The sequence below is a fragment of the Lampetra fluviatilis genome, chromosome 51 (assembly GCF_964198595.1).
Source record: "Lampetra fluviatilis chromosome 51, kcLamFluv1.1, whole genome shotgun sequence".
Taxonomy (NCBI): domain Eukaryota; kingdom Metazoa; phylum Chordata; class Hyperoartia; order Petromyzontiformes; family Petromyzontidae; genus Lampetra; species Lampetra fluviatilis.
The window spans coordinates 3448087-3475828 of NC_136325.1; the positions used below are offsets into that span (position 1 = coordinate 3448087).

Consider the following 27742-nt stretch of genomic DNA (forward strand, 5'->3'; position numbering starts at 1 on the left):
TACCGGGCGAGGTAGTTAACATCTCTTCACCGTGGCGCCCCTGGAATATAAAGATGCCATAACAGAAGTGACTTGAGCTCCCTGCCATTGGGAACACAGCGACGACAGTGGGCAGGCCTCATGAACGTTGCCTCCTCTGGCACCCAATTGGCGCGGCCAAAATTCTTGCAAGTGGACGGACAAATATTGTTTTGCGGGCCATTTAGAAGTGGAAGGAGTTGCGTGGCAGTGGGTCATCAGATCCCGTCGATCGTGACAAGAGCATTGGGAATTTATGTATCCATAGTAGTGGGTTTTTTGGGTTGGATCGCGTAAATATATAAATGTGTCGTTAAAAACTGCCACCACCCAACACAGCCAACTAGTAAGGGTTGTCACGTAAACAGAACGTGGCCAATTCGTCACGAGTACAGCACACCGGTGTGTTGGAGAGCCAAGGCACAACATTTACAATCTGAGTACGACGTTTTGCCAGTAATTACAACTAGCTTCATCAGGCGACAGCCAGATTTGTGGAGAAGTCTAACTGTATGTATATTGAACTTCTTTCGCACTGTACATAGCCAACCGTGCTAATCGGAGATTACCACGAACTAAACACAAAAAGCAGTTTTAAATAAATGAGTTCTCAATGTAGACGCTTTCAAAGTGCATTGCCTCCAGTGGCTTCCTAATATCGAAGTAACCAGCGTTCCAGATGGCCGCAGAAGCATGTCTGAAAGCGCCACGCGATGCGGTGGCCACCGTCTTTGTTCGATGGCTTAGCCACAAGCGGCTGCTGCGGCTGCTGCTGCGGCTACGAGGGGAAGGCGAGGAGCGAATGTGGGCCACGGTGATGCCGATGCTCGTGACGTGGGCACCTGGAAGAAAGCGGCATCGGCGAACTGCCTCCACACGGCCTCCGAGCGGGGCTTGTTCTGGCAGTACTTCTCGTAAATCTGGAAGTCTTCTTTCTGCGTTGGGAATAGATCAGCAGAAGAAGAAGAAAAAAGCACAAATTCACAAAATCAACAACAACAACAAACACCCCACACTCTCACACGACTGTCATCGACGCCGCGTGATGATGAATGCGTTATACGTATGCTGCATACATAAATAAAAATGGGTACTAAATAATAGGCTGACATTACGGGCAATTACATTTTTCACGATTTCAGTCCAACACACAATCTCCAAATACACAGGCATCGGGGGTCGGGATCGAACCCACGACCTCTTGTATACCCGGCGAGGTGATTAACATCTCGGCATCCGTGGTGCCCCCATTCTCCCCGCTTCTTTGAGCCACTTCACCGAGTGGGAAGGAACTCTGCCACCTGGAGAGAACCCACACCTAACGAGGAGCTACCGATCAATAATCGGCCGTACAAACTGTCCAGCAGCCCCACTTTCTGTACTGCCACCCCCACCTACCCCCCCCCCCCCCCCCCCCCACATTGCACTCACTCTTTGAAGGAAGCACCTTCCGATGAGCTCCGGTTGGTCAACGTACGCTTCCAGCTCGCGCAAGAACACGCTGCAAAGAGACAGAATCGTAATCTTTATTTAGCCTGAGAAAAATCCGAAGAGCTACGAAGCTCTTTTTCGCACAGAAGTCCGGACGAACGGACGACGCCGCGGCTTTCATCGTCGTCACCGTGAGGAAACGTCGATTTAAAGCAATGTGTACGTTACACGCATTGAACCACGCGTGGAAGAATCGATATCTTAGGAATTTATTAAGACCGTTAATAAACGCTGCAACTTTATATACATGTATTCTTATAATTATAAGAATGAACAACTTCGGCAACCCAGTTTGTGTGGCTGCTTTAGCAACTTTCCTGCAGTCCACGGCGGGCATATATTCGTGGGAGAGATGCACGCGTAGGGACAGAAATAGGAACACATGGATTCGATAACATGTGTAGCTTAATGACGTCATCCAGACTATTAAAAGATGTAAAAGGTCCATAATAGAGGTTTTTGGGTTAGATCGCGTAAATATAAATGTGTCGTTAAAACCCGCCGCCACAGGGTGGGTTTTAACGACGCATTTATATCTTGATTTGAAGCTTTCGTGACTGCAGGAATCCATACTCTTTGGTTCTTTCGGTAACGTCACGTGGGTAGAAAATAAAATAAATCACGACGTTTCGGGCGCAACACATGATGGATGCAGGTATTGCGCTCGAAACGTCGTGATTTATTTTATTTTCTACCTACGTGACTTTACCGAAAGAGCCAAAGAGTATGGACACAAATTTCAATTTAAAGCTTTCGTGACTGCAGGGATTCATCTTCTTGGTTCTTTCGGTAAAGTCACGTAGAATGGAAATAATAAAATAATACAAATAAGTGGCGGGTTTTAATGACACATACGCGGGCTCCGAGTATGGACACATTTATAAACTTACACGATCTAACCCATAACACCTCCATTATGGATGATATTGCTTGCGAAAGCCGACGTGTTAAACAGATGTAAGGGGGCTTGGCAGGAAGCATCGGCAGAATGTGCAATGGCCTCTTGCCATGAATAATAAACTTAACAATTTTTGATTTTACCAGGAAAGGCCCCACTGAGCTATGTAGCTCTATTTTCAGAAGCGACCTGGCCACAAATGATAGCTCAACGAAAGTGGCTTATCGCGTGGACATTTATAGCAGCATTGGAACCTCATTTGCCAGTAAAAAAATGATAAAAAAAAAAATGTTTTACCCTTTTATCTGGCAACAAAACTGACACCTTTTTTTTTACAAGGAATCATGTTTGCATTGACCACAATACCTGCAGTCATAATGCAAACAAAAAACATAACTCTGATAATGTATGCACTGTCCTTGAAGTTGATTGGTCCGCACCCGAGACAGCTTTCCTTAGAGCCTAGTCTCACATGGTGTTGGACCAGATGACGCCAAAAGGCGCACAACTCAAAGACAATGCACCATCAGAGTATGAGAGCTCGGGGTAAGCATTTACACCATTAGAACCTCATTTGCCAGTAAAAAATGATAATTAGTTTTTTACCCTTCTATCTGGCAACAAAGCTGACACTTTTTTTTACAAGGAGTCATGTTTGCATAGACCACAATACCTGCAGTCATAATGCAAATAAAAAACATAACTCTGATAATGTATGCACTGTCCTTGAAGTTGATTGGTCCACACCAGAGACATCTTTCCTTAAAGCCTAGTCTCACATGGTCTTGGACCACATAAAGACAGTGCATACATGACCAGAGTTATGTTTTTTGTTTGCATTATGACTGCAGGGATTGTGGTCTATGCAAACATGACTCCTTGTAAAAAAAAAAAGGTGTCAGTTTTGTTGCCAGATAAAAGGGTAAAAAAACAATTAGCGCACGTCGATTGTAAATGTGGAGGGTAACACCGCGGGACCCCGAGAGAAAGACTGGGGAGAAAGACACGCAAACTCCAAATATAGAGCAGGCGTCAGGGTCAGGATCAAACCCACGCCCTCCTCCATACTAGGCGAGGTAGTAAACATTTCGTTACCACGCCAACCCAATAATGATGATCGATTGGCAGCCCAGATTTGGAACGAGTCAACGGGCATGCCCATGGAGGAGATGGAGCAAAATGAAATCAACTCGTACGCGGGCGCCGAGTAGATCTTACTCCGCAGAACTGTGAGAGATGGTGATGTACGTTGAACTTCTTTCACACCGTACGTAGCCAACCGTACTAATTGGGAGGCGCAGGGTGGGGTGGAGGGACAAAAAACTAAACACAAATGGCTTGGGGAGGCCTCCATCCAGCAGTGGATTGACCATGGCTTTTGTGACTATGTACTGTGGTACATTTCACAACAATCAGCTGCAACACAACATGTATGCGTGACCATGTGCTTTGGACTGTGCCATCGTTTCATTGTTAGGTTATGGAGGGGGGAGGGGGGTGGTTAGCTGGAGTGTTTCAGTGACAGCCAGTGTAAGCTGAGCCCTGGAGTAATGGTACAGTCCAAACGTGCACGTCTCAAGGGTGGCTTCTAATGTCCAGCAATTACGAACAAAACAATTTCACGTCCAGTACTCGCGTACACAGAACGTACGACAAGGAGAAACGCGCATCCACCAATAACGCTGCCCTAACAGGGTGAGAAATGGCCTTTCTTCACAGCACATGAAGGGCCAATTCCCAAGCAGATCGGCGATTACATTTTTTACATTTTAGCATCATTGGCGTTGCCCCTGAGCGTATAGAGCTTTTGTTTACCCACCATTGGCAAAGCAATATGTCAACAAGGATAACAATCCCTGCTGCTGTTGCCTTCAGCAGACTTGGGGTCACGTGGTGGTGGTGGTGGTGGTGTGCTCCGACACCAACAAACAACAACAACAACAGCCTCCGCCGTGCGCCACTAAGTCACGGTGATGTCACCACGACGCTTGTGCCAGGCCATGTGCAACTTGAGGCCACCGTGAAGTGACGAAGGCCCGCTGGCAGGAGGCCAAGGCACAGAGCCAGGTTGCCATGGGTTGACTGACTGAGATGGTGAGCAGATGCACCAAGACAAAGATCACCCCTATAGCCTTGAACAGACTTTTGGGGCAAGTGCTGTTAGCGAGTGCCTGTGAAGGCCTGGCACTGCGCGCGAGGGGGTGGGTGGCCAGCACCACGCCCGGCCACCTTTGTCTCCCGAGTGGTGACGTTTAGACACCGCACCCAGGTACTCATTTGAGGTTGAGTGGACCTAGGCGAGGAGACCCAGGACCGGTTCAGATAATCGTCACTGGTGTTGGCCGTGAGCGGGAATCGAACTCGGGTCAGCGGGTTCGTAGCGCAGTGCGCTGACTGCTACACGTGTGCTCACCCTGGCAGATGAATCCACATAAACACATTGGGTGCTGATGATTCATTCTGCCTTGGTTATGACATTGGTGGAATTCAACGTCCCACAGACCTCGGCAATGTCAGAGTGACACTCACTCGCACTCTCACACACTGACAATGACACACACACACAAAGACAAAACACATTCCTGCGCAGGGAGCTGGTAGGAACGTTGGGTTTCTCGGTCAATGGCCTGCAGGGTCAACGGCGGCGTGGTGTATTTCGCAAATATGGCCGACGGGCACAAGCCGGCGTGAGTAGGTTAAACGTTGAGTTTTATAAGGGCACCACGGGGTGACCAGCCCCTCCCCACCCAGCCCCACCCCTCCTACCCCCCACCCAGCCCCTCCCCACCCAGCCCCTCAATCCCCACCCAGCCCCTCCCTTCACGACGGACGGACGGACACAATAATCCCCTGTGGGCTGGTGTAACCAGAAGGTTCCTACCAGTAAAACACGTAGCATTTATCAGACTGTTGTGGCAAGTGCTGTTAGCGAGCACCTATGAAGAACGGCATGGCACGCAGGGGGAGAGGGTTGCCAATACCACGCCCGGCTGCTTGACTCCTCAGTGCTGACGTTTATACACCGCACCAGATGCGAATTTAAGGCTGGGTCGACCTAGGGGAGGTCCATAACTGGTTCAAATATTCACTGCCACTGTTATTGGAATCGAACTCGGGTGGCCGGGTTCATAGCGCAGCACGCTAACCGCTGCACCACCACTCCCCAATACCAGCGGGGACAAATACAAAGAACCCCCGTGTAGCCTTAACGTCCTGTTGGGGAAAGTGCTGTTAGCGAGCACCTATGAAGGCCTGCAAGGCACACGAGGGGGTGGGTGGCCAACACCACGTCCGACCGCCTTTGTCTCCCCAGAGGCAATGTTTACACACCGCACCAAGGTTCTCATTTGAGGCTGAGTCAACCTAGGGGAGGCCCAGGACCGGTTCAGAAAATCGTCACTCGTGTTGGCCGTGAGCGAGAATCGAACTCGGGTGGCCGGGTTCATCGCGCAGCGTAGCGATAACCGCTGCACCGCCAATCCCCGACACCTGTGAACGGCACACGAGCGCGCGAAGATGACTCGGTATTTCTGAACGCCATCGCAGTGCGAATTTATCATTGCACGCCGCTGCTACTTGTCAACGGTGGCGTGAACGCGCGAAGTAGCTAGGACGTGACGCCTTGGGCAAGCAACGCAGCCAGCGCAGCAGAAGCGTTTCGAGATGATCCAAATTTAATTTCTCTCGCCGAGGAGAGATTTGCCCAGCAGGCAGCAGCGCCACGGTGTCACGCCCACGTTGCCTCCTTGGGGTCCGATCCGTGTTTTGCAAAAGCCCGTGTCGTCCATATAACTGGCGGAGGGGAGGGGATGGTGGAAAGTTTCATGCCGTGCAATTGTTTGCTCGGCCGCTGCTGGTAGAAGGACCTCCACCAGAGGCAGCTCTAGACAGCCCTTGTAGAGGGGTACTTGGCCTATTTTACTGCCACCTCTTCCCCAAGCCTGGTTGAAAGAGGTGAGAGTACCACACACTTTGACTTCATCACACGTCCCGCCGATCGACTAAACTCCGGTGAGATTTCGGAGCATGTGAGCAGCGCTCCGAGAGTAGGGTGGGTGAGTTGTTGTGACCTGCAGTGTGATGAGTGGGTGGGTGAGTGGGTGGGTGAGTGGGTGGGTGAGTGGGTGGGTGGGTGAGTTGTTGTGACCTGCAGTGTGATGAGTGGGTGGGTGAGTGGGTGGGTGAGTGGGTGGGTGAGTGGGTGGGTGGGTGAGTTGTTGTGACCTGCAGTGTGATGAGTGGGTGGGTGAGTGGGTGGGTGGGTGGGTGAGTTGTTGTGACCTGCAGTGTGATGAGTGGGTGGGTGAGTGGGTAAGTGAGTGAGTGGGTGAGTTGTTGTGACCTGCAGTGTGATGAGTGGGTGGGTGAGTGGGTGGGTGAGTGGGTGGGTGAGTTGTTGTGACCTGCAGTGTGATGAGTGGGTGGGTGAGTGGGTGGGTGAGTGGGTGGGTGAGTTGTTGTGACCTGCAGTGTGATGAGTGGGTGGGTGAGTGGGTGGGTGAGTTGTTGTGACCTGCAGTGTGATGAGTGGGTGGGTGAGTGGGTGGGTGAGTGAGTGGGTGGGTGAGTTGTTGTGACCCCTGCAGTGTGGTGAGTGGGTGAGTGAGTGGGTGGGTGAGTTGTTGTGACCTGCAGTGTGATGAGTGGGTGGGTGAGTGGGTGGGTGAGTGGGTGGGTGGGTGAGTTGTTGTGACCCCTGCAGTGTGGTGAGTGGGTGAGTGAGTGGGTGGGTGAGTTGTTGTGACCTGCAGTGTGATGAGTGGGTGGGTGAGTGGGTGGGTGGGTGAGTGGGTGGGTGGGTGAGTTGTTGTGACCTGCAGTGTGATGAGTTGGTGAGTGAGTGGGTGGGTGGGTGAGTGGGTGGGTGGGTGGGTTGTTGTGACCTGCAGTGTGGTGAGTGGGTGGGTGAGTGGGTGGGTGAGTTGCTGTGACCTGCAGTGTGGTGAGCCGGTGAGTGAGTGGGTGGGTGAGTTGTTGTGGCCGCAGTGTGATTAGCCGGTGAGTGAGTGGGTGGGTGAGTTGCTGTGACCTGCAGTGTGGTGGATGCACACGGTGGAAGGGTCAGTGTCTTAATGTCCTTCCCCCACACCTCCGATTAGCACGGTTGGCTACGTACGGTGCGAAAGAAGTTGACTGTACAAATGTACATTCACAGAGATTGAGTGGAGGAATCAATTCGCGGATGTTCATGGGGCGAGTAAACGACGGTAGTAGTAGCGATAGAAGAGTGATGAAGAGGCGATTGCCCGCTGGTGAGCGAGTGGCTGGCGCGAAATCGACAGCTGTCGCGCGAGTTGCCGGGGCACGACCGCATGCGAGTCACCGTCTGCTTGCCGAGCGGTGCGCTCTCAAACCTGTTGTGGAAGGAGTAAATTTCCGGCAAGTTGCCGAAAAGCGCCTCCGTCTTGTTTCGCAGCTGAGCCGGGATGAGGCACTCCATCTCCGGGTCCTCGAAGTGGTTCGCGTAGCCCTGCAAAGGCACCGACAGCGTTGGCAAGCCACGAGCGAAGACGTTGGACGGGCGATGAGCGTTGAGGCTCCTCTGCCGTTTCGGAAACCCCGGGGCGCACAAAGTCGAACCCATTTTATCGACCCCGGTGAGATGTAATGGGGGTCGGTAATAGAATGAGTTGTGATGGGAGTCAGTAAAGGAATTAGTTGTGATGGGAGTCAGTAAAGGAATGAGTTGTAATGGGAGTCAGTAAATGAATGAGTTGTAATGGGAGTCAGTAAATGAATGAGTTGTAATGGGAGTCAGTAAATGAATGAGTTGTGATGGGAGTCAGTAAATGAATGAGACGGCAGTCAGTAAACCAATCGTGGTGGCCGCTGTTATCGACATGCACGCGTGCAACACATAAGATGTGTGGCACGCTCACCATCCACGCCATGAATGACAACAGTCCGCGTCTCTATCAAATGTTTGAGCAACGTAAACGTGACGCGCAAAGATCGCTCACTTGCCTATTGTCAAATCAAACATATTTGTGTCCAGAACGAGAGCAAGCCGATGACATTTAAAGGCGCCGCTTCCTGAAACTCACGATCATTGACATCGTGGCCCTCATGGCTTTGTGGCATCTCCATTCAACAAGAGCGTCGGGCGTTCAATGGGCCTTGGCTGAATATAACTCACTGAATGAGGTCAAATACACTGTTTCCTTAAAATGTCAAGTCAAGGCACCAGCGCAGCAAGACACTCCTGTGTGAATCGTCCGAGAAGCATGCAACTGAAATGCCACGTGGATAACCTTATCGTCCAGCGATAACGCCGTCAAGATGTAACACACAAGTGGAAATATTGAATTTGCGCGCTCAAATGTCACTGCCTGCAAGGTCACCGATTTCCATTCCAATTCAGTTGAGTCGTTCCTATTTGGCCTAATCCTTTTTTTGTATTTGATATCAAGATTGGGCTCATTGAGACCACGATATGCAGTATGGCAATCCACCTAGCACCTCCGATTAGCACGGTTGGCTCCGCACGGTGCGAAAGAAGTTCAACATACATGCACATGAGATCAATTTAATCACTCCGTCTCCTTGGTTAGACTCCCAACTTACAGGCGTCGCTGCCCGGTGACACGAAAACACGTGACAGGTGGTGCCGCTGTGAGGTTCAACACGCGTGCACACATCTCACTCTACGAGGAGGCCACCACCATCTCCCACCCACGCTGGTGAACAGAGCGGAACGACGGGGACGTCCTCCTGGCTTTGTGTGTCATCGTTCTCATCCTCCTCGAAGACAAAAGCACCTAGCTCCTGCACATGAGCTGATTTCTTAACGCCAATTCACCAGTGGATGTGCTCTCGGATGCTTGACGTTCCTTGGCTGTCATTCCTCATTATTCTTCACCCGTCGGCCGTCACCACCTGGAGTGACGTGTCCTGCCCAAGCCCACTTACTTTTCTTAGCAGTTTGAATGGCGTCCCTAACCTGTCTATGTATGCTGAACTTCTTTCGCGCAGTACGTATAACCAACCGTGCTAATCGGAGGTGCGGGGAAGGACAACAAACCGAACACAAACAGCAGTTCTAAACAAATTCGTTTTCAATCTAGATTTAAAAGTGCACAGCTCCAGTGGCTTCCTAACATCGGAAGGAAGAGCGTTCCAGACGGCCACAGAAGCGCACCTGAAGGCGCGCGATGCGGTGACCGTCTCTGTTCGATGGTCAGCCAAAAAATCAAAAGGCCGATGCGCACATCTCCTTCACGAATGTAAAATTAAAGACAGGCGACAGTGGTGCGATTGTGGCCTTGCGACCCAAACTATGGGCCGTACAATCAACCCCTGTAATCTGCGCTCCTTCAACGGAGGAGGAAACAGCAAACTCTCTCCTGAAGCCCTCCTGTAGTGGCAGGAAGACCTCGACCTTGGCACTTAGCTCCCGAACACGTTGCAGGAATAGAAAAGTGGCACCGACGCTAATCTAATCGCCGCGCTCGGCGTTCGCACGCTGTTTACTTGGGAGAAATGCCTCCTGCGTTGCCAGCGACGAGCTGCACGCAAAGTTGTTGCCAGCGTTTTGTCCGATGTTGCTACCGGACGGAGGAATGCGCACTCAGTGCCCTCCGGCGTATTAATCAAACCTCGGATAATGTTTACGGTACGAAGTGTAGAGCCCTTTTGATTTCGAGGAACTTTACGTGTTTCTCGAGGTAACAAAAAAAAAACGATCGTGTTTAGTAGATAAAAAAGGGAACAGGTGACACCGGGAAATGTCTTTGTTAACAGCGTCCAAAATAATATTGGGGGACCGATTTCCCATATTGACAAATGCAGGTTTTCGTCTTTTTCGTGTGGCGCTCCTTAGATTTTTGCACGGTTGGCTACGTACAGTGCGAAATAAGCTCAGCGCACGTCCGTGCCGAGAGAAGAAACTCGACTTTTGGAACGGCGACACAAAAGAAAGCGTTGAATCCACGCCGTAGGTTCAAGCTGTTTCTTTGACAGCGGTGCTCACTGAGAGGCGGTTCACCGGCGTTCGGCCCCAACCTTGGCGAATGTACCGCTGCGTGAAGGTCGCTGTTTCCTCTCTCTCTCTCCCCTCTGATTTCAGGCGCAACCTCGCTTCCGATGTCTCCGTCGGCAAAAGTCACCGTGAGTTTCGGCCCCTTTCCCCGAGGCGAGCATCTCACGCGAGCGCGGTGTTTGCGTGTTTTTTTTCCACTGAGCACGCCGCGGCTCCGTTGCAGCAAAAGGTGCAGCCCTGCAAGTGCTCGCTCGTGCCACCGCTCGTGGAAGGGCCTCTGCCAGAGAATCAGAAGATTCTTGATTTAGGCTGGAGGAGGAATCCGATGAGCTGTGAAGCACTCTTTCACGGATGTCCTTGGGGAGCTCTAGAGAGCTGCTTCTGGAGGGTATTTGGCCTACTCTTCCACGAGATCTATTTTGCGGTCGAGAGCAGTGCAATAGATTGAATCAGCAAATCTGGTTGACACGGCCAGATTGACAATAGAGTCGCAATGGATTCGACATTCTCCTGCGTACAGTTGGAATGCCATTCAAATGATCGTGTTTTAATGGCCTTTCGTGGGAATCAACAATACAATAATCCCGATTCCTGCAAAGAATGATAGGAACATAATGGGGTCAGTACAACGTCACCACCCCAAACACGCAATCTGTGCTGGTGACAGGGCGCAGCGGCAGCGCCTTCGCCCCTATCGTCTCAGAATTTCCCAGTTCGAGTCCGGCAGGCCGCCCTGGTTATTACCGCGGCCGTATTAATCCACCGTCACTTTTCGGTTAAATAAAGGATACAACAAAAACAACGGCGACGAGCGTACAAATAAATTAGTCCCTCCGTTAACGTTTAAAATCCGTTCCACCACTGTTAACCGAAATAACTGTTCATCGAATATAGTATGGATGTTTCGCCAGTAATTAAAACTCGCATCATCAGGCGGCAGCCAATGTTGTGCATTTGCTCTCCAACACACCGGCGTGCCGTACTAGTAGCGAATCTGCACGTTCTGTTTACGTGACAAACCTTACTAATTGGCGGTGGCGGGTGGTGGCGGGTTTAACGACAGATTTATATATTTACGCGACCGAACCCAAAAAAACCTGTATGATATTGGTAGAGAAAGCCTACGTGTTAAGCGAAACTAAAATCGGTTTTCAACTCACCAGCGTCCTAATTTCATAATAGCCCCGTGCTATATGAACGGCACGCATGCCCAATACACTGAATTGTTGATAGCTGTATCATTATTATGATACAAGTCCTGCAGAGACAGGACGCAGCTGCCAAGACGCCCTGCACTATAGCACACATTGTCAGTTTAACATGTAGGCTTTCGCGACCAATATTATTCATAATCAACGTTTTTGGGTTTAGATCGCGTTATTTATAAATGTGTCGTAAACCTCCACCACCCGACACGGCCAATCAGTAAAAAAGTGTCACGTTGACAAAAGACAAATAGTTCACTGCTTTAGCCCACCGGTGTGTTGAAGCGTGAAACCACAACATTTAAAAAAAAAATTGTAAATGTTGTGGTTTCACTCTTCAACACACCGGTGGGCTAAAGTAGTGAACTATTTGTCTTTTGTCAACGTGACACTTTTTTACCGATTGGCCGTGTCGGGTGGTGGAGGGTTACGACACATTTATAAATAACGCGATCTAAACCCAAAAAGTTGATTATGAAGCACACATCGTGTCGGTTTGTGAGGGTGTAATGTGGTAACAAAGCGGGGAAGGGGTGTTCGGCAAAGTGTCCCCATAGGAACAGTTTTGTCCAAGGAGCTACGTGGAACCGTCACTTGGAAAATCAACTTTGTGGTGAAATGCTGCAGGCTCAGCATCGGCAAGTTTCCTTTTTATCATCCGCAAGCTGAGTTGTCAGTGGGCTAACAATTTTTTTTTAATTCCAATCGGCACTATTAATTGCCAAAAAAAACATTTACTGCATGGAAGAATGTGCATCTTTTTCGATTTAAAGCTTTCATGACTGCAGGAATTCATCTTCTTGAGTCTTTCGGTAAAGTCACGTGACTTTACCGAAAGAACCAAGAAAATGTGCATCCTCTTAGCGTCATAACGTAAGCAAGATCAAAAATGTCTGTATCCTTGATATATTCATAATCAACGTTTTTGGGTTTAGATCGCGTTATTTATAAATGTGTCATAACCCTCCACCACCCGACACGGCCAATCAGCAAAAAAAGTGTCACGTTGACAAAAGACAAATAGTTCACTGCTTTAGCCCACCAGTGTGTTGAAGCGTGAAACCACAACATTTACAATTTTTTTTGAGTAATTGCATCCAGCATCATCGGGCAATTCGCCAGAATGGTGAGGCTCTGCTCTGGCTCCCGGTCTTAAATATATTTTCAGAGTTATTATGAACAAGATGCATGCAGCTCGAGTGACTGTGTATTAGTCAGAAGCTGTGTAATTAGTACGGTCTCCCACGTGATCATATTTCACGACACACAATAAGCGAGTGATTTTCGAAGATTATCGCGAGAGCAGTTACCTTTGTGACCGCGGTCCGCATTATTGCTGTTGCGTCTTTGTACTTTGCTGCATTTGCAGAGGCTAAAGATCTCTGCTATCGTCCATTCAATGGGTGAACGCTGTTGCTGCGAGCAACTGAAAGTGTCGGATCGCTGCGTGCACGACATTTGCGCAGTTCATTGAAATCCCGTCCTGTGCAACTGACAGCATGCGCCGTCATAAGCCCTTGCGATGATTAGTAAAGCTTGCTAAAAATACATTTAAATTCTAATGCCTAGGCAAACACACCCACTTTGACCATCAGTTATTCGCAATTGCTAGTAAAGAATCACTAAATGCCGCTGGTCATTTCCCAGCGCTGATAATGAACGCAAATCTACACAGAAGCTTGAACTGTCCGTGTGAACGGCGACAGCGGGTCAATCGAGGCCCAGGTGTAATCCAACGCACGAGCGATTCTCTTGTTATGAGTGATAGACAACATAGAACGCGTTCATAATAGAGGTTTCTTTTTTGGGGTGAGATCGCGTACAAATAAATGTGTTGTTAAACCCGCCACCACCCGACGCAGCCAATCAGTAAAGGGTTCGTCACGTAAACAGAACGTGCCAATTCGTTACTAGCACAGCGCACCGGTGTGTTGGAGAGTAAATCCACAACGTTTACAATTTGAGTACGACCAAGTTGTTACATGTTATGGACTGCTCTCAGACACACCACCAGTGTGCGTGTGTACGTTGAACTCCTTTGGTACCGTACGTAGCCAACCGTGCTAATCGCAGGTGCGGGGGAAGGACAACGAACTAAACACAAAAATAAGTTCTGAAGAAATTACGTTTTTGATCTCGATTGAAAAGTGCATAGCTCCAGTGGCTTCCTAATATCGGAAGGAAGAGCGTTCCAGATGGCCGCAGAAGCGCATCTGAAAGCGCGCGATGCAGTGACCATCTTTGTTCGATGGCGAGCCAAAGAAATGGTGAGTGTGCTGCTCAAATGGTAATAAATTGGCACGTGCGTGGACATGACAACTTTATTCACTGACTGCATCGGGTGGTAGAGGGTGTACGACACGTATTTTACTTCGGAATTCTGACCGAAAAATCTAAAGAAGAATATCTCACAAATACCGGAAAAGAGGAGAATAAAATGTTTACAGATTATCTCGGTCCCAGAAGCAAACTTGACTTATCCTGGTCTCCTGAGTATTCTTACCTGGTTGACCAAATGAACTTTCACCTCAGTGGTGTAGTAGTATCTGTATGATTACCGTGCAAATGACAACAACCAGCAGACGTTCAATGTCCCCAGGGAGACTCACGCAACCCCGGTGAGCATTGTCGTGCGACGTTTCGCTTTGTATCTCTGCGTTTTATAAAGCGAGGGGGATTTTTCACCTCAATTATGCAGAGAAGCTCTTCCACATACGCTCTCTCGGTTTCCATGAGCTCGTTCATGATGTGCCTACAGAAGAAACGGGCAGAGAGGCAGTGCATTAGACACACTATTAAAACTAGCGAAGAAAAATGACCAGGTAAGGCCCACTAAGTTTTCAAGTTTAATTTATTAGGTATAGCCCTGTGAGCCATGCGGCTCTTTAAGTCGGGTGCAGACGCAACAAACAAAATATGAACACAGAAACATCTTAAAGCGACGACGCGTAACAGAAACATCCTGGAATAAACCAGCAAATATTCAAAAAAAAAGTATTAAAACGCCGTGTGCAAAAATCCCAATGTGGTGCAAGTCAACAATAACAACCATACGACGATTTAGATTCACCATATGTTTTTAAATCACCAAAATAAAGCTATAAAAACAATGTAACGACAGTAATCATAGGAGCTGTGATTCAAATTGAACAATAAACAATATACATAGCCCTATCGCTCTTTCTCAGAAGCAATCTGGCCATCACAAATGTTAGTTCAAAGAAGTGGCTTATCACGTGGACATTTATAGCAGCCAAATACATTAAAGGCACGTTTATTTTACACGTGGAGGGAAAAACCGAAGGGCCCAGAGAAGCATTCACGCGACCATGGGGAGAACATGCAAACTCCAAATATACAAGAGGTGTCAGGGTCGGGATGGAAGCCACGACCTCCTGCATACCAGGCGAGAAAGTTTATTGTCTCACCACCGCGGCACCCACAGATGCTGCCGCACAGATAGAGCCTGACGTTAAAAGTTAATCACACTTAATACATTTAAGTGCAATCCACAAAATTAAAAACATTTCGTCAGCGAGTATTTTTCCGTCGCTCATTTTGTTGAACAAAACTTTGTTGAACAAAATTAACCGAGCTGGTCGCAAGAGTGGATCTTTTGACTGGATTGGGAACTTAGATCCTTAGGGATTGTGGGTCCTATGTCTCCATCAGCAGTGCCACCTGGCTAGATTTAACTCTGAGATACGCACGCATTATTAAATCGTGCCATGTCTGTGGTCAGAACGTTCCACTCAGAATTGGCAAGTTCAAATCCCATCCGTCAACAAGGTTCATCAGTAATCCAACCCCTTGCTATGCAGACTTGCTCCCGACATAGGAATGTGGAATTTCCACCACTGGCTCAGTTGTGTCAATGGAGACCAGCACTTCCCTTTGAGTAGACTGTATGTGTACAGGAAGTTCGGGTGCAGTGCTACCTGCTATGACATATGGTTCAGAAACAGGGCAAAAGTTGAAAAATGTGTCAAGAAGCGTACAAAGCTGCTTGCCTGCAATTTCTCTGAGTGACAAACAGAGGAACACGTGGAATAGAGAACATACACACACAGTGCTTGCCACACATTAATCACAATACCTCGCTGAACTCGTCAAGCAGCTTTTGGCTGGCCATCCAACAAAGGCGGCCACCGCAACGCACGCTCTCAGATGCGCTTCTGTGGCTATCTGGAACGCTCTTCCTTCCGATATTCGTAAGCCACTGGGAGCTATGCACTTTTAAATCCAGATGTGAAAACTAATTTCCTTAGAACTGCAGTTTGTGTTCAGTTTGTTGTCCTTCCCCGCACCTCCGATTAGCAGAGGTGTGGACTCGAGTCATGTGACTTGGACTCGAGTCAGACTCGAGTCATGAATTTGATGACTTGCGACTCGACTTGGACTTGCATAACAATGACTTTGTCCCACCTCTGCCGATTAGCACGGTCGGCTATACGACCTTAATTCTAGATTTGAAGCTTTCGTGACTGCAAGGATTGATATTCTTAGGTTTTTTCGGTAAAGTCACGTAGGTAAAAAATTAAAATAAAAATTAATAAAAATAAAATAAAAATAAAATAAAAATCACGACGTTTCGGAGGCAACACAAGCTTCCGTCTTCAAGTGAAACCGTCACAGCACGCTTGCTGTTCGATTCCGACCGTAATTACTTGATACAGCAAGCGTGCTGTGACGGTTCCACCTGAAGACGGAAGCTTGTGTTGCCTTTGAAACGTCGTGATTTTTTGTATTTTTATTTTATTTATTTTTTAATAATTTGAATTTTTTACCTACGTGACTTTACCGAAAAAACCTAAGACTATGGTTATACGTACTGCGCGAAAGAAGTTCAGCATACATAGACAGGTTAAGGACGCCATTCAAACTGCTAAGAAAAGTAAGTGGGCTTGGGCAGGACACGTCACTCCACGTGGTGACGGCCGACGGGTGAAGAATAATGAGGAATGGCAGCCAAGGAACGTCAAGCATCCGAGAGCACATCCACTGGTGACTTGGCGTTAAGAAATCAGCTCGTGTGCAGGAGCTAGGTGGGTTTAAAGTTAGTGGCTTGGGCAAGCCTTCATCCAGCAGTGAAATGACCATGGCTCATGATGATGATGATAATTATAAGCAAAGTGAGTATTAACTCATGTCAAGCTCGTTTGAGCGGAGAAGCCCGAGGCTCTTCGTAGCCTCTGTTGTCACCCTGCCATGTGGCTCTCCTTACAGCCAGGCCTCGATTTAGCAACAACAGCTGGTGTGAGCGGTACGACCCCATCACTCGCTCAGGTAACCCGATGTCCCCCGTCCTTCCACTCACTGACAGACGCCCACAGTTAAACGCTGAATGCCCACACACTACCGGGCACCCCCCTCGACCACGAGCTCTCAGGCTGATAGGGGGTGGGTTCATCTTGTTGGTTCTTTCGGTAAATTCACGTAGAAGGGAAATAATAAAATAATACAAATTTTACATAATAAAATACAATTCTCACGACGTTTCGGCCACAACGCAAGCAGCTGTCCTCAGGTGAAGAACAGGTCTGTGGTTATAGGTTTGCATGTTCTCCCCGTGGTTGTGTGGATTCTTCGCTGGGTCCTACGGTTTCCCATACACATTTCGAATCAACGTGCATTTAGAGTATTTGGCTGGTATAAATGCCCACGTGATTAGCCATTTAGTTGAGCTATCATTTGTGGCAAATCGGTTCTGAAAAAGAGCTGTATGGCTCAGTGGGCCTCACCTGGTAAAAATAATAATAATACTTTAGTTTTTAGTTCATCGAGTTGAGATCATCAACTCACTGCTCTTGAAAACTAGCTACCTCTGTAACAGTTTAACACGTAGGCTTTCGTGACCAATATTATTTATAATAAAACATTTTGGGTGTTGACATAAATCACCTTTACTCCATTTAAGACCGGCTTCTTCACAATTCTGGCTAATCGCCCGATGAGGCTGGTTGCAAACACCAGCGAAACGTCGTCCTCGAATTGTAAATGTTGCGGATTTACTCTCCAACACACCGGTGGTGCTGAAGCAGTAACTCGTTGGTGCACCCTTTGTTTACGCAACAAACCCTAAAAATTGGCTGCGTCGGGTCGTAGTGGGGTTTAACGGCGCATTCATATTCACGCGATCTAACCCAAAACAACCCTTATACTGGTAGGAACCACCTGGTTCCACCAACCCACAGGGGATTATTGTGTCCGTCCGTCCGGCGTGAATCCAAAAATGGGAGGGGTGGGGCTAGGTGGAGAGGGGAGGGTGGGGAGGGGAGGGTGGGGAGGGCTGGGTGGGGAGGGTGGGGCTGGGTGGGGGATGGGAGGGGTGGGGCTGGGTGGGGAGGGGCTGGTCACCCCCGTGGTGCCCTTATAAACTCAACGTTTAACCTACTCACGCCGGCTTGTGCCCGCCCTCACAGTCGGCAATATTTGCGGAATACACCACGCCGCCGTTGACCCTGCCCATTGACCGAGCAACCCAACGTTCCTACCAGCTCCCTCCGCAGGAATGTGTTTATGGATACCTCTGTACCGACTGGCTGTGCGTGGACACAGCGGAAGGCCGATCCGACTGACTGTGGTGAAGCCATTCGCACTGCTGGATGGACAGAGGCGGTGGTGGTGGGTGAGAGTGAGTGGGGGGGTAAAAAAACTAAAACCTGCGCTGTCGTTTCAACTGCCGTGGCGGAAATCAAAGCGGAGACCTCTGGTCGGCAACGTCCAGTGTGATCACCGTTGCACCACCGTAAGCATCGCTCTCATTTCGAAGTGTCGAACGCCCGCTGCAAGAGGTCACGGGACAGACCCAGGTGCCATGGGTTTACTGACTGAGATGTGGATAATACAAATAGGGGCACGGATAATGGGGAGTTTTCTCAAACCTGAATAACAGCGAGTCTCGGGTAATAGGAATTGCAGATAGGCCCGCCTCTATGGATGACCCGTCATTGCGCAGCGGACAGACCTTGATTTTAGTTGTGAGCAGCAGAGGGCGGTGCAGCACAACCCCTTTTGTGATCTGTACTTTCCTCCAACAATCTGTACTTTTGGGATCTGTACTTTCCTCCAACAATCTGTACTTTCGGTATCTGTACTTTCCTCCAACAATCTGTACTTTCGGTATCTGTACTTTTCTCCGACAATCTGTACTTTTGGGATCTGTACTTTCGGTATCTGTACTTTCCTCCAACAATCTGCACTTTTGGAATCTGTACTTTTCTCCGACAATCTGTACTTTTGGGATCTGTACTTTCGGTATCTGTACTTTCCTCCAACAATCTGCACTTTTGGGATCTGTACTTTTGGGATCTGTACTTTCCTCCAACAATCTGCACTTTTGGGATCTGTACTTTCCTCCAACAATCTGTACTTTTGGGATCTGTACTTTCCTCCAACAATCTGTACTTTCGGTATCTGTACTTTCCTCCAACAATCTGTACTTTTGGGATCTGTACTTTCCTCCAACAATCTGTACTTTCGGTATCTGTACTTTCCTCCAACAATCTGTACTTTCGGTATCTGTACTTTCCTCCAACAATCTGTACTTTTGGTATTTGTACTTTCCTCCAACAATCGCCAACCAGCACTGGACCAGTGCCCGCGAGGACCTCCTCCAGCAGTGGGTTGACACAACGGGCTCTTGGTGTGAGTGCATGTGACGCAGAACGTACTTTGGAGTTATGCGAATGCGCAATTTACGTGTCTAGATATCGCGTTGTTACGCTGAGCGGAAAGAGAGGCAGGTGTGCGTGTGTCGGACGCGGTGCCAGCAACATTGGTTGTTACAGTAATAGGTTTTTACCCTTTCAACTGGTACAAAAACTGACACCTTTATACAAGGCATCATGTTTGCAATAACCACAACACAAGCAGTCAAAACGTAAACAAAAAGAAACAACTCTGATTATGATAATGATATGCACTGTCCTTGAAGTTGATTGGTCCACACCCGAGATAGCTTTTCTTAGAGCCTAGTCTCCATTGGTGTTTGACCAGATGACGCCAAAAGACGTACAACTCAAAGACAGCGCACTATCAGAGTATTGAGAGCTCGGGGTAAGCATTTACACTATGAGACCTCCTTTACCAGTGGCAAAATATAGTAATAGCTTTTTACCCTTTCAACTGGTACAAAAACTGACACCTTTATACACACTGTGACACTCGAGGCTCAGACATATGCCGTCCGTATTTATTTAAAAAATGCAAAGAACAATGCCTCGATCGGAAGTTTCTATTGTTCAAAGAGGCCACGTGTCTTTTGTCGTCCGCAAACACAATATCCATGAAAGCGGGGACATCCTGTTTTGTCTGGCTTACCACTATGTTTGCCTTCTCCCCCCATCCCTATGTCTATAGCAGTTTCACTGCATCGCGTAAAGCCGTAAGCCCCTGTGATATTCTGGCAATGTCATTTGTCTGCATTGATGTCGACCAGCAGGGCCGATGGTGGCAATGATGTTTGAGCTGGGCTTACGGTTAAACAGCTGCGAGTTCAAGTCTAGGTCGGGGATTTGCAGCAACGGACGACGTTCGCCGCAGACAGAACTCGGCGGTCACGTTTCGTGCCCGGCTAGGTGCACATTCCCGATTTTGACGATTCCGCAAATCGCATCTGGAACTCTGCACGACTGCCTCGAGAGAGTGAGAGAAAGAAAGTGATGAGATAATGTTATGAGAGATATTATGATAATGTTCACGTATTGAATAGCTTAATTACGTATTTATTTAAGTTAATAAATGTGATGGATTGGTTTTCGTAGGCCAATACCATTATCCACGAAATTAGTTATTTGAAAAATAATTTCTTTAGAACCGATTTTTTGTTTTGTTTCGTTTGTTGTGCTTCCCCCGTGCCTCCAATTAGGCACAGTTGGCTACGTACGGTGTGAAAGAAGTTCAACAGACTGTACATACATACGAGCATCTCCAGAACGTATCCCTCGCGAATAACGAGGGAATGCCGTAGCGCTCGGAGTAACGCGCCCCACAGCATCCGCTCACCCTCATAGCGAGGGAACGACTTGGGGAGAACAGGCGGTGAGTTACAACTTAATTCACACCGAGGTCTACGGTTCACTATATACCAAGATGGTATTGGCCACCTACTGAGTTCTAGATTTGAAGCTTTCGTGACTGCAAGGATTAATATTCTTAGATTTCTTTCGGTAAAGTGACGTAGGTAAAAAAATAAAATTAATTAAAGTAAAATAAAAAATTTATATTTTTTATTTAAAAATTTAAATTTTTTTACCTACGTGACTTTACCGAAAAAACCTAAGAATACACCTACTGAGTGTCATTTTTTTTTTACATGAGCAAGGAAAGCGAACCGCCTGAAAAAAGCTATCCTCACGTACGAGGGCGCAACACTCTATCCCATAAAGAGATTGAACAGGTAAGAGTCCACATTTCTTGTGCATTCTCCTGGCACAACTCCCATGGTAGGCGCCCATGGGAAGGGAGTTTCACAACATTTTCACAACATTCTGTCTGATCCACCACCACCACTACCAAAACCCTCCACCTCGCCTCACCGGTGCTGGATTACAGCAGGGCTTTGGATGCATATCCACCAGCACCCGCTTGGCTAAACAGACTTAGTCACTCCCCCCCCATCCCCGGCTCTGAACACGTGAAACACAAACACACACGTGTCCATGTTTCACATGACATACACGCGAGTGAGTTGCGTTCGAAATGTTTTTTTTGGGAACGGGTGACCAGAGGTCGGGCAGCAACAACAACAAAAACACACGAAGTAAATTAATTCGCCAGTAAAATTTTTTTTTTTTAATACTGTATAGACGTTTACACTGTATCCCATTATGGCTACGAGATACGCTTCAGTATAATAATTTGTAGGGGGAGGGAAAAAACATTCATGGACGCCGGTTTTATTCAGTACACGAGAGGATTCAAGTTTGTAACCGAAGAAAAACGCGATTTTCCCCTTCCGTCTGATTCAAACGACAACGTTGAAACATTTCGTCGTTTTTCTCTTCATAACGTAGAATTAAACTACAGTTATCAACGAGTCGCTTTCCTGTAAATCCCGTGCGTCTGCCTAGGGGTTACATCTGATATGGGCTGGGCACATTTAAAACAAATAGTAAATGGGATAAATTACAGTACACGCAAGATTGCTCAACGGTGTTTTGGACTCCTGACTGCCACACGTGGCCCCCCCGGAGTTCCACACGGCCCCCCAGACTGCCACATGTGCCCCCCCCCCATGAGTCCCACACGTGCCCCCCAGTATCCACCCCGCCTTTCGCAAGCCACTACTGCCACCGTCATTAAACCCTAATTTGATGCATTAACATCCCAGCGCATCCAATGACCGTACAGTCCCCGCCACCAAGAACAGCCGAGGCGTTTCCCCAGGAACGGTGCTCACTTCAAAAGAAAAGACAAAGATGCACACACCCCCGGTATAGCCTGCAACAAGCTGGTGGGGCAAGTGCTGCTAGCGAGGAGCAGCCTACGAAGGTCGGGGTGGGTGGGCCAGCACCACGCCCGGCCGCCTTTGTCTCCCCATGTGGCGATGTTTTTGTTGTGACACATCACACAAGGTCGACTCAATTGAGTCTGAGTCGACCTAGGGGAGGCCCAGAACTGGTTTAGATTATCGTGGCTGGTGTTTGATGGCCGTGAGCGGGAACCGAACCCGGGTTCGGAGCTGTTATACCGCTACCACCACCGCTGCACATCCACAAACTCCACCATCCACACACTCCACCATCCAGAAACTCTACCATCCACAAACTCCACCAGCCACACACTCCACCAGCCAGTCTCCTCCTCCTCCCCACAGTCCCACGGTAAGACTCTCGCCTCTCTCCCTGCCCCTCTCTTCCACGCCATCCCTCCCCCTATCCCCCCCCACCATCCCTCCCTTCCCCCCCACCATCCCTCCCCCTATCCCCCCCCCCCACCATCCCTCCCTTCCCCCCCACCATCCCTCCCCCTATCCCCCCCCCACCATCCCTCCCTTCCCCCCCACCATCCCTCCCCCTATCCCCCCCCCCACCATCCCTCCCTTCCCCCCCACCATCCCTCCCCCTATCCCCCCCCCACCATCCCTCCCTTCCCCCTCACCATCCCTCCCTCCCCCCCACCATCCCTCCCCATATCCCCCCCCCCACATCCCTCCCTTCCCCCCACCATCGCCCCCTATCCCCCCCCACCATCCCTCCCCCTATCCCCCCCCACCATCCCTCCCTTCCCCCCAACCATCCCTCCCTCCCCCCCACCATCCCTCCCCATATCCCCCCCCCCACATCCCTCCCTTCCCCCCCACCATCGCCCCCTATCCCCCCCCCCACCATCCCTCCCCCTATCCCCCCCCACCATCCCTCCCTTCCCCCCCCACCATCCCTCCCCCTATCCCCCCCCACCATCCCTCCCCCTATCCCCCCCCCACCATCCCCCCCCACCATCCCCCCCTTCCACCCCCCCACCATCCCTCCCCCTATCCCCCCCCCCACCATCCCTCCCTTCCCCCCACCATCCTTCCCTTCCCCCCCACCATCCCTCCCTTCCCCCCCCCACCATCCCTCCCCCTATCCCCCACCACTATCCCCCCCACCATCCCTTCCTTCCCCCACCACCATCCCTCCCTTCACCCCACCATCCCTCCTCCTATCCCCCCCCACCATCCCTTCCTTCCCCCACCACCATCCCTCCCTTCCCCCCCAACATCCCCCCCACCACCACTATCCCTCCCCCTCACCATCCCTCCCCCCCACCATCCCTCCCCCCACCACCACCATCCCTCCCCCCACCACCATCCCTCCCCCCACCACCATCCCTCCCCTCACCACCATCCCTCCCCTCACCACCATCCCTCCCCCCCACCATCCCTCCCCCCCCCACCACCACCATCCCTCCCCCCACCACCATCCCTCCCCCCACCACCATCCCTCCCCTCACCACCATCCCTCCCCCCACCACCATCCCTCCCCCCACCACCATCCCTCCCTTCCCCACCCCTCCCTCTCTACCCCCACCACCCTCCCTCCCCCTCTTCCTTTTACGCCCCTCGGGGCAGATGCATTCGCCGACTCGCGATGCGCATCGACGGCTGACTTCATTCTGCTTCTGCGGGGCGGCGGTGGTGGTGGCGGGGGAGGAGGAGGAGGAGGTTCGAGGGCGGTAGCCGGCGAGAGAGCGAGAGAGAAGGCGAGAGAGAGAGGGGGGCCAGCGTGTGATCCCCCCCCCCACCTAACACAACGAGGACTTTCCCGTCATTGTCGTCTTCGCGAGAGAGAGAGAGACACGGAGCGAGGGAGCGAGAGAGAGACGGAGCGACATGGGAGTCGGAGGTGCGAGGCGGCCGTCGTGCGCGCTGCGATTCCAGCGGACCGAGTTGGACGTCGCCTGTTGCTCGTCGCCTAATACGAGCGCCGGTGCGGGGACGTGGCCGAGAGGGTGACGGACGAGGGGTCCTGGAGACCCATCGGAGATTTCGAGTCCGGTGATCGCCCGATGGAGGAGGAGAGAGAGGAACTTTTACACATTTTTCCTGCCACCAGCTGATGAGACCAATTTCCGTTCACTCCACCCACCCCCCCATCCTTCCTCCTCCTCTCCTCCACCCACCCACCCACTCCTCATTTCCTTTCCAGCTCTTGCTATGGTTTAGGCTTTAGGTTGTGTGTGTGTGAGTGGCTTGTGCATTCGGTCAAACAGTGGGTCAAAGTATATTTCTGTGACCGGGCGAGCCGAGCCCTATTTATAGTTACAAAGGCAACCGACGGCGGACGATCCTGTACAGTTTTAAGATGTTCATTTAAAAAAAAAGAAAAATTAGTTTTGGAGCCAACCGAGCCTCAAAAGTCGCGGACGCCACCCCCCCCTCTCCCGTTCGCCGGTGGCACGGTGCCACCAGGAACGTGCCACGCTTCGTCAGACCCCCCCCCACCACCCCACCACGTTCGACTGATGATGGAGGAGTGAAGAGGGGACGGAGCGCCCTGCCGGCCCGCGTCAACCTCCAGAGCGAGTCACGAGCCGCCCCCCCCTCGTGAGAATTTTGTACGCGGGCGAACTACCACCACCACCGCCACCATCCACCACAGCCGCACCGGGCCAAGGAGTCGCGGCCACCACACCGGCTCACGCCAAGGTACCGTGACACGAACACCGGAGCGCCGTGGCTGCGAAGTCATTTGTCACGGGTTTGGCGACGTACGGCGCGAAAGAAGTGTGACCGTGAACATTTTGGCAGGGGGTGCACAAGCGCCGCACCTTTTGCAGGTAAGCCCTTGCCTATCTCTGCCTTTCCTGGTGTCAAAGCGACAGAGACCCCGTGTGGAGATGCGCTCGCCGCTTGTACGCGTGCGTGTCGAACTTCTTTCGCACCGTACGCAGCAGCCGACCGCGCTAAATCGGAGTTGCGTGCGAGAGGCGGTGGACAAGAAAACTGCAGTGCTAATAGACAACGAGATTTCAAAGTGCATAGCTTTCGATGGTTCCCGTGTCGCCACGGGAATGGAGGAATGTCACTCGCACAGCAATTATATGAAATGCACACAACGTCTGGATACTGACTCAGCATTCAGCCCGACTTTGTTGCCCCTGCTGCACTCTGTATTTGGAGGTGCAGTCGCCGGCACGACCGGGCGTTTCATGTAACTTTGCTGAATGGAGAGACGGAGAGAGAGAGAGAACAAAGAGGCAGATTCGAAAATCACCAATAATTGTTTAGTCCAAATTCCTGCAAGGTGTCTCTCCTAGCCACGTCGAAAATCACCGATAATTTTCGATTTAAAGCTTTCGTGACTGCAGGGATTCATCTTCTTGGTTCTTTCGGTAAAGTCACGTAGAAGGGAAGTAATAAAATAAAAATATTGTTTTATTTTTATTATTTTATTACTTCCCTTCACCGATAATTGTTTATACTCTTGGTTCTTTTGGTAAAGTCACGTAGAAGGGAAATAATAATATAATATAAATATAAAACAAAATATTAATTTATTATTTCCCTTCTACGTGACTTTACCGAAAGAACCAAGAATATGAATCCCTGCAGTCACGAAAGCTTTAAAAAAAAAATAATTGTTTAGTCCAAATTCCTGCAAGGTGTCTCTCCTAACCACGTCTAAAATCACCAATAATAGTTTAGTCCAAATTCCTGCAAGGTGTCTCTCCTAGCCATGTCGAAAATCACCAATAATTGTTTAGTCCAAATTCCTGCAAGGTGTCTTCTAGCTACGTCGAAAATCACCAATAATTGTTTCGTCCAAATTCCTGCAAGGTGTCTCTCCTAGCCATGTCTAAAATCACCAATAATTGTTTCGTCCAAATTCCTGCAAGGTGTCTCTCCTAGCCACGTCTGAACATTTGCCGGGGCTGGGTGGTGGTGGTGGTGGTCCAGACAGCCACAGGAACAGTCACGCAGAGTGGCTGCGGCGGACGATCAGGGATCGTTTTTCGCATCAGTCGGCAGTAAAACAACACACGGCAGGGCCTCTCGCCTTTCCACGGACGAGTGTCCGTCCGTCGCGTTCCTTCCTTTCATGTGCTCAACCACAGCCCGCGTCTCTTGGCTTTTAATTTAGCTTCTTGTTGTTGTGCGAGTTCGTAACACCACAGAGTTGGCGTTGATAAATCGCCTCTCGTAGTCGCCTCTTTTCGGCGTGTTCTTACGTGGACGGTGGTGGAAACTCCACGTTTCTATGGTACTTCAACACGTAGGAGGCTTTCGCGAACAAGATCATCGCGTAAATATATAAATGTGTCGTTAAACCCGCCACCACCCGACACAGCCAATTAGTAAATGTCGTGGCTTTGCTCTCCAACACCGGTGTGCTGTACTAGTGACGAATTGGCCACGTTCTGTTTACGTGACAACCCTTACTAAATTTCGATTTAAAGCTTTCGTGACTGCAGACACTGTCTTTCCGACAGACCTGTTCTTCACCTGAGGACGGCTGCTTGCGTTGTGGCCGAAACGTCGTGAGAATTATTTTATTATGTTTTATTTTTATTATTTTATTACTTCCCTTCTACGTGACTTTACTGAAAGAACCAAGATGAACCCTTACTAATTAGCTGTCGGGTGGTGGCGAGTTTAATGACAGATTTATATAATTACGCGATCTAACCCCCCAAAAAAAACATGTATTATGGATCCGATGGTACTATTCAACCAGAAGTTCAGTGGACCTGCACGGCAGCTGAAACGGTGGTGCGAGTTTATCAAATTGCCCTCGCCTTTGTCCAGCCAGCGATATAACTTAGTCGAGCGGCAGGTTATCACACACGTGGTGGAGCAAAGTCTGGGTTGCTGCCTTCTTCTTCCAAGACGTCTGGCTGACGTGAAAGAGTTAGGTAGGCCAAGATAAGACTGTACAGGAGCTCACCTAGCTCGCCCTCCTAGTGGAGGGTCTTCCACCATCGGTGGTAAGAGTCAACACGGTTTTTGTTCATTGGAGAACTGTCTCTGTTGTACGTATTTGTTGAACTTCTTTCGCACAGTACGTTGCCAACCGTGATAATCAGATGTGCGGGGGAAGGGACAACACACTAAACACAAAAAGCAGTTCGGAAGAAATGAGTTTTCGAACTCAAACTCATTTCTTTTGAACACCCACTTTAGATTTTCCACATACGGTACTGTACTTGGTACTAATTTTATCCACCCCAGAGATACAATGATGTTGTGAGTCAAGTGCTCTGTCTGCTATGCTGCTATGCACACAACTCTATGGTACAGTATATATGTGTACAGTAGAACACGTATGCATACATCTCCTGGCTTGCCAGGGTTGTTTCTTTTTACACAATTGCTGAGCAAAGGGTTTAAAAAGGCAGCCAGCCACAAACAGCACTTATGAAGGTTGTGCTGGATAAGAGTTAAAACAATCGTAAATTGAGCAAAGCTATTCTTTGTAAAGGCTTGGGAAGAGTACTAATGGCAGTGCAATTCCAAAGTGGAGCAGTGTGGGAGAGGAACACTCAGAAAGATGCGTGTTGTGACCTGCTGTGTTGTGAGTGAGTGGGTCGGTGAGTGAGTGGGTTAGCGAGTGAGTGGGTGAGGGCATGTTGTATGAATGTTAAGCCTATTTCGCACCGTACGTAGCCAACCATGCTAATCGGAGGTTGTGACCTGCAGTGTTAGTGTGTGTGTGGATAAAGGGGTGT

At 49.6% G+C, this 27742-nt stretch overlaps 2 protein-coding genes across 10 annotated transcripts in view; one reads left to right on the plus strand and one right to left on the minus strand.

Annotated features, from left to right (window-relative positions):
• Window positions 1-27742, minus strand: part of MCF2L2 (MCF.2 cell line derived transforming sequence-like 2) — a 209917-nt gene that overhangs the window by 35188 nt on the left and 146987 nt on the right. For all 8 annotated transcript variants that reach the window (XM_078878577.1, XM_078878580.1, XM_078878579.1 and 5 more), the window contains 4 exons: window positions 14276-14342; window positions 7762-7877; window positions 1450-1519; window positions 861-953 (listed from right to left, as the gene is read on the minus strand). In XM_078878577.1, coding sequence (XP_078734703.1) covers window positions 861-953; window positions 1450-1519; window positions 7762-7877; window positions 14276-14342 — 346 coding nt within the window. The remainder of the gene's footprint in view (window positions 1-860; window positions 954-1449; window positions 1520-7761; window positions 7878-14275; window positions 14343-27742) is intronic.
• The window catches only part of B3GNT5 (UDP-GlcNAc:betaGal beta-1,3-N-acetylglucosaminyltransferase 5), a 60174-nt gene continuing 56046 nt past the window's right edge, over window positions 23615-27742 (plus strand). For both annotated transcript variants that reach the window (XR_013640205.1, XM_078878584.1), the window contains exon 1: window positions 23615-24722. The gene's annotated coding sequence lies outside the window, so the exon portion shown is untranslated. The remainder of the gene's footprint in view (window positions 24723-27742) is intronic.